At 44.6% G+C, this 6952-nt stretch overlaps 1 protein-coding gene across 1 annotated transcript; it reads left to right on the forward strand.

Annotated features, from left to right (window-relative positions):
• Nucleotides 1–5550: 5550 nt before the first annotated feature.
• On the forward strand, nucleotides 5551–6460 carry LOC100216952 (uncharacterized). Its single transcript, NM_001367571.1, has one exon. It carries the CDS (start codon nucleotides 5604–5606, stop codon nucleotides 6390–6392), a length of 789 nt encoding a protein of 262 aa, NP_001354500.1. The 5' UTR covers nucleotides 5551–5603; the 3' UTR covers nucleotides 6393–6460.
• Nucleotides 6461–6952: the final 492 nt, after the last annotated feature.

The raw sequence follows: 6952 nt of genomic DNA on the forward strand, positions 1-6952 counted from the left end.
AGTAGTTTGCCCGTCTACTCGCATCAACACAATACATACATAGTATAGCAAAAATTAACATCATACCAAACATGTAAATAAAATACATAATAAAAATCTACACATTAAAATAAGAACCTAGGAACATGATTCATTAATTTTGGAGTTATAGATTTTGAATTATGAATTTCCAAATGTTTAATGTGCTTGAAATAGAATTAAATGAGAAATTAATTTTCTCACTGTTTTCATGCCAAAACAGAGACTCTAGGTGATAGATATTAAATTTACAAAATTTTAGAAATTGGAATGAAGTGATTTGGACTAAAAATGAATTTTCTATGAATTTTACAAGTTCTAGCACTTATTTATACATTAAAATCCTTTTATAATTTAATTTCTCAGGTTTTATAATACTCTGGACTAGGCCTCAATTTCTGGAAAGTGCAGGGGGTCTGGCGCAAGATCCCACAGACACAGAGGGCTACTGCATTGGACGGTGGGTTGATTCCTAGGTTTTCTAGGTTCTCTTCTGCAAACTAGTGAAGTGAAGAGGTATCGGCCACGATGGACCATCGGATCTTACATCTATGGACACGGTTCAATTGAACGATTAAATACCCTTCGGTTTAATCTACCCCGTCCACCAACAGATCAACGGCCGATGACCCTTCTTCCCAACCCGAACGCCCAGTCGCGCTCGCTGGCCTTCCCCGCGGTGGAGCTCGCCCGCGAGCGGAAATTCCACCGCCACCGAGCACTAATCTAAAATTAACTGGTGCTACGCGATGAGGGATGAATGGAGAACATCCTGGAAGACGAATTACTTACGGGGCGAGGTAGGGACCCTGGCCCACGGCGCACCGCAGCTCCGCCGTGGTTCTTGGACTCCGGCGAGAAATTGGACGTCGACCCTCCCTTGAATTCTCCTCGAAGGTTTTCTCGCCGCAAGCGCTTGTCCAGGCGAACCTCGCAGACCTCACACACCGAGCAACAACGGCGCACACCGCGAGTTTGGGTTGCGGCGGCGCACCCAGTATGCTTTCTGGACTCGCCCCTCTCGATGAATAGGTTGGATAAGGGGTGATTTGCTGAGGAATCGGCTGGGGCAAGGGCGCCACGACTATGGTTCTTAAGGGGAAGGAGAGAAGGGGCTGGGTCCGCGGTGCGTGCGCGGCGGGTGCGGGGAGGCCGTTGCGGAAGGAGTTCGGCTGAAGCGCCCGTGCTTATCGCGGTGACGATGAGTTCGACAAATCGGTCCCACACGACAGTCAGGTCGCGGGCGTGGAGTGGAGCAGGTGCTGCGGTCGCGTGCGCAGTGAGGATTTGGTCGAGCGCGCTATGTGGGCCGAACCGGGTGAAATCGAAAGTGGGCCGAAAATCGCCCAGTGAGCCCAGCGGGGTCGATTTTTGTTTTATTCTTTTCCTTTCTATTTCTTTTCTTCTCTATTTCTAAGTTTAATTTGATTCCGAATTTTAAATTCAAATTTGTTCCAAATTTATTCTCAATCATATTGTGAAATTAAGAATACCAACTTTGGAAATATAATTATATTATTTATATTTTATATCATTCCTCTACCTCTTATTTTCAAAACCCAAATTTTAATTCAGGGTTTACTCCATCCTTTAGAATTATTTTATTATCATCATCCTCATTATTTTATTTAATGCACAAACATATAAAACTCCAACATGATGCATTTTTTTAACATTTGTTTGAATTAATCTCTAAATTTTGTGTATGCTCTTTTTATGATGCAAATGAGGCACATAAAATTGAGGAGATCTCTCTATTATTCTTTGTATACAATTTTGAGTATTACACTAAGTACTGTTAGTTTTACCAAAACTCCTACCTAGCATATTTGCAAACTTTAATCCAAACACACTAGCATATATGTAGGAGCTAACACTACCAAGTTGGATCTTGTCAAACTTATCCATACCCTTACCTAGTAGTCTTTTATGTTGGATAGGAAACACAAAGTCCCAACCAATTTATCAATTGACACTTTTATGAAGTGCTAGCTTAAACATTCAAGTTTAACTCTATCTTTGTATGTTGTCATTAGTTACCAAAAAGGGATAGATTGAAGCCCTATGTGTGGCGTTGGCAATTGAGGCAACTTGTGTACTGACCTTTGATAAGTACGTGATTAAGCTACGTTAAGTTCACAAAAAGATGGAGAACAAGGCTTGGAAATGGATGAAGGGTGATCTAAAGGATCGAAAAGGCGGCCAGAAGGGGGTGAATGGGAGGCAATCAAATTTTGTTGCTTAAAACTAAAACATGAGCACTTAACTTCAATAGAGATGAAGAAGTCGCTCAAACCAAAAGCACATCGACCAACTAGTGATCTCATATTTTTAAAAAGTTCCTAGGACTCCCAAAAGACCAACAAAACAAATGGATCGCAAATCGGACACCGAAACGGCCCAAAACTTTGTCGCTATATGGTGTTAAACCAAATCCTCTCAAAGGAATCAAAGGTTTTTTCACCAACAACACAAGATCGGGGAAAAGGAGAAACCATGACTATAAAACTTCAGAAATTCCAGCAAGGGTACAAACTGAGATTTGAAGCCAAAGAGACCTGTGGGCCAAACCGGTGACTCTTTCTCTGGTTAAACATGAAAATCAAGAACACAGTCGAAGTACAAAATCGTTGCGGAACCCTTGGCTCAACTGGTGTCTACCTAGAGAGAAAACTAGGAGCTCTAGAATGAGTTTTCAAAACAAATGGCAGCCAAGAGATGCTGAACTAACCAGCCCTCCCCTCAATTTATAGAGGGTTATTCTCACTTCCTTAACTACTCATATTTATATAGAGCCTATCCACTCCACCGCGGGCGAAATGGACAAACTCCTAGGTTTTCGATCCGACGGCCACGTCCTTCACACGGAGTTGCTTCGCCTTGACGCACCCTCCGCGATCAAGCCGTGTGTCACCACTGGTTCTCTCCGGAACCGCCACCGCCGAGTTTTCAGACCCAAATTCAGCAAAACCCGCCATCCGTAGCGCTGGGTGGTTTTGAGGCCCAAACCACCAAACCTGTCGTGAGCACTGCACCTCGTGCACGTCCTCCACGATCAGACGTGTGTCCCGCCAGTCCTCAACCACGCTGACAACACGGTCTACTCCACCACGTCCTCGCGCAAGTACGTGTCCTAGGTGTCAGCCACCGCGGTTGGTCACCTGGCTGCTCTGATCCATCAGTCAAGACCCAGCACTCGCCCTTCACCGCTACCGGTCCATCAGCATGAGCCCGCATGACCTTCACCTCAGCCGTCGACCATCGTTCCTGTGCTCCACACCTGCACACCACAAGTCGACCGACATGGTTGCACAAGCATAATCTCACACTCTGGTCAGTCCACTGACTACCCCAGAGCGCTACCCATTGACAATCACTCATCATCAACCTGAACCACACGGGACAAGTCAACCTTGTGTTTGCAATCTCCCCCTTGTTGAGTGCGTTGTCAACACCACCATTTGAGCATATGTAAACAGAAAGAGGAAGAAGAAGCGAAACTCACTCAAATGACCATAAGCTAGATAAAAGCCAGACAAGTCATTTAGAGTAAGAAAAACTTGGTCCCCAAAGAAATGGGCAACGGCTCAACACGACCAAGCAAGAAAAGGCTAGCCCTCAATAAGAGGAAAAAACAGGGTTCAACACCACTAGCCAGAAGCCAAAATTTCATCGGAGCACAAAAGGCTTTATGAGAGCATAAAAAATCAATTCAGAGCATAAGATCAGCACAAAAGCTAAAATTAAAGCTAGTTCCTCTAGAATGAGGCAAACGGCTCAAAACAACTAACAATAGCTCTAAATAACACATCTCGCCCTCTTGAATGAGAGGAAGCCTGAAAGACAAAATTATCCCCCTAGATAGAGGAAACATGATATCTCAAAATCTCTCCCCCTTGTTGACAAGTGAACTTATCAAGCACAGACAGGGGTAAAAAGAAAAAAACTCCCCCTTGACAAGAGAACCTCCCCTGAGAAAAACATAAATGCAACAAAGAGTATGAAATAGAGAAAATGCATGACCTTCAGGAGTATACCAGTCATAGTGTAAAAAATGCTCTAAGTGGTGTTGTGCTAAGTATGCAGCAATAAATGCACGTGCTAGCAGATGCTCAAACTGGACATATGCACAGGATATGTGAAGTGTAAGTATTTTGATTCAGTTTTAAGCATTTCAAAGAGGTGTTCACCACAAAGACAACACTAAGCATATAGTAAGCAGGAAATCAACTAAGTGCTAGTCACAAGTGAACAAGGTGAACTACCCCAAACAGTGATCACTCATCATGCTAGAAACATATCTGAAATAGATACCATTTGAAATTTTCAAAATTTATCAGATTTTGCAGCGGATTCCAAATTTTATTGAAAAGCATGTGAGTGCGAGAGGTTGTAAGCATTGTCTTTGTCTGACTTGTCAACCGGGTGTAGCCTATGTAGACAAGCAATCAGAAGCTAAAAACACCGGTTTCGATAGTCCACTACACTGCTCGAGTTCATCCAAAACTGCAAATGGAAGCAGTCGCGTTAGATTGATTGGTGGTGAGTTGCACTCTTCGTACCACTGCATACACCTAGTTGTTGCAGATTTTGGTCGCGATTTGAGAAAAACTCAGTTTGAACTCGTTCTAGAAAACCCAAACAAAACTCCAGTTTCTGACAGTATTTTTAAATCCGCGGGTGATTCACAAGTTCGATTGAGCTCAAAATTTGGGGAGATCTTGGAAACGTATTTGCTCAGGTGTGTGTAAAATTTCATATCAATCGGAGTTCGTTTGGTTTAGTTTTGAATTCAACAACAGAATTTCATACTGCTGAAAACAACACTTGTTGACGATACCGTATTGGACCGTTTTGGACTTTTTGGTGTCCGATTTGCGATCCGTTTGTTTTGCTGGTCTCATGTGAGTATTAGGAACGTTTTGTAATCATGAGATCACTCGTTCGCTAATGTGTTCATGGTTTGAGCACTAACTACCGTTCACCCCCTCTAGTAGTCTTACCGGTCCTATATAAATCAAACACTAGTTCACTTGTTCATGAACAAACCATATATACTAGCACTAGCAACAAGCAGCCATACAAACATTAGTGGTAGGAGATGAACTAAATTCATTTAATTTTCAATAAATGACTAATTTACCACTTGTGTATCTGTATGCACGAACCACACACTAGTAAGGTATGAATGCATATGCATAATCGGTTTTACTTTGCTTTAATTTGGTTGGAGAAAAAGGCATGCATGTATGATAGTGCATTCAACTCATGTTAGACAAGTCTAAGATGTTCAATTTATTTCTTAACTTGCAAAATCTTGCATCATCAAGTGGCTTGCTGAACATGTTAATGTTAGCTAGTTGATTTTGGGTGCCTAAACTCAGTTGTGATCTTGTGTGGAGCACCGCGAAATTCTCCGGTCCGAACATCGTGGACCACATAAATAATGTTGTCCAGAAATAGCCCGCGTTTCAAACCATCTCGACGGAGATATATATAGGACTCCTTCCTGTCAGCCCTCGTTGCTTTGCAGGAGAGCCTTACCCTCGAAGCCGAAGGCCTCGTGCCTTCTCTTCCTCCCTGGCATGGAGGAAGTAGCTGTTTCGCCTATGATCGTTGCCGCCGTAGTGCTGGACAACAATGGCGCCGACGCGGTCTCCTGCACTGCCATCCCTAGCGTAACAATAAGCCTAGAGGAGAAAGAAAATATCAATGGGGATGTTCCCACGATCACCTCGGCCGCAAGCAACGAGGAGGAGGCGTTGTTCAGTGTCGGAGAATCCACCAAGGACGATGGCCATCGCTTGACGATGGAATGCACCACTCCCGTCTCCTCCAGTAGCCCTTCCACTCGCAAGAAGCGCGGGGCGTTCAGCCTCTTCAGGGCGATGTTCCTGTCCTTCGGCCGGAGCGACGACAGCATGAAGAAGACAGACGACGACACCACGAGCCCCAAGAAGAGAGCCATCGCGGCTGCTGATGACGATTGCAAGCCTGCCGATGACGAGTCAACGTCGTGGAAGCGCCTCGTGGACGGTATGCGCCCGCTCCGCCTCCGCGGGCAGCTGGAGTACTACCCGCCGCCACCGCCGCCACCGCCGCTGGGCCACGCCGATGTGTACCATGACGTGATCCTCCCGCCGCCGTCGCAGGCACGGTTCGGCTTCGAGATCAAGGAGGTGGGCATGACCAGCCGCTACGCGTCCGCTGAGGATCTGCACCAGATGGACAGCGACCAGGAAGAGGGTGCTGAGGGTGGCGATGACGGTGACAGCAGTTGCCCACACGCCATCGACATGCAGGCGGAGGAGTTCATCACCAAGTTCTATGAGCAGTTCAAGTCAGAATCGTTCAACGGCCGTGCCTCCGAGTGATCCATTGATCCATCCGCTTGCGGCATGTATGTAATCGTTCTGATCTTAACCGAAATTGCATTCGTGTCAGAGACGACTCTACCCAATATGGATCAGGAAGAAATGTATCAGTGATCGCATCGATAAACACAGTTTGTCTGAACTCTAAACTTCTCTGTGACACCATTCTATTCTTCAACAAACTAAACTCCCTTCACTAATTTTAGGATGTACTCGCATCAATCTGTTATATTTTCTCAGAAATATTAGGCTGTGTACACCTCACGATAGAGATGCACAGGGTGGAGTGTATATTATATTAAAAAGGTTCTTTGTCTACACATGTGATGACCTGATCTTTACTGCAGGAAAAAGCAAAATTTATGTGGCCCAAGATAATTTTATGCTCTCTCTGTTAACTCCACAAAAATTGGTTAATTTTTATGGGCTGCAGTAAGACAGCCCACGGAAATTAGTGAGTTTATTTACCACTATTACAAACGAGCTCTAAACTTGTATTGCATTCAACTTTTCACTGGTTTCAATTATGGTGCGCCATTGAAAATAAACATGTGACCCCG

Source organism: Zea mays, chromosome 3 (genome assembly GCF_902167145.1).
Source record: "Zea mays cultivar B73 chromosome 3, Zm-B73-REFERENCE-NAM-5.0, whole genome shotgun sequence".
Classification (NCBI taxonomy): domain Eukaryota; kingdom Viridiplantae; phylum Streptophyta; class Magnoliopsida; order Poales; family Poaceae; genus Zea; species Zea mays.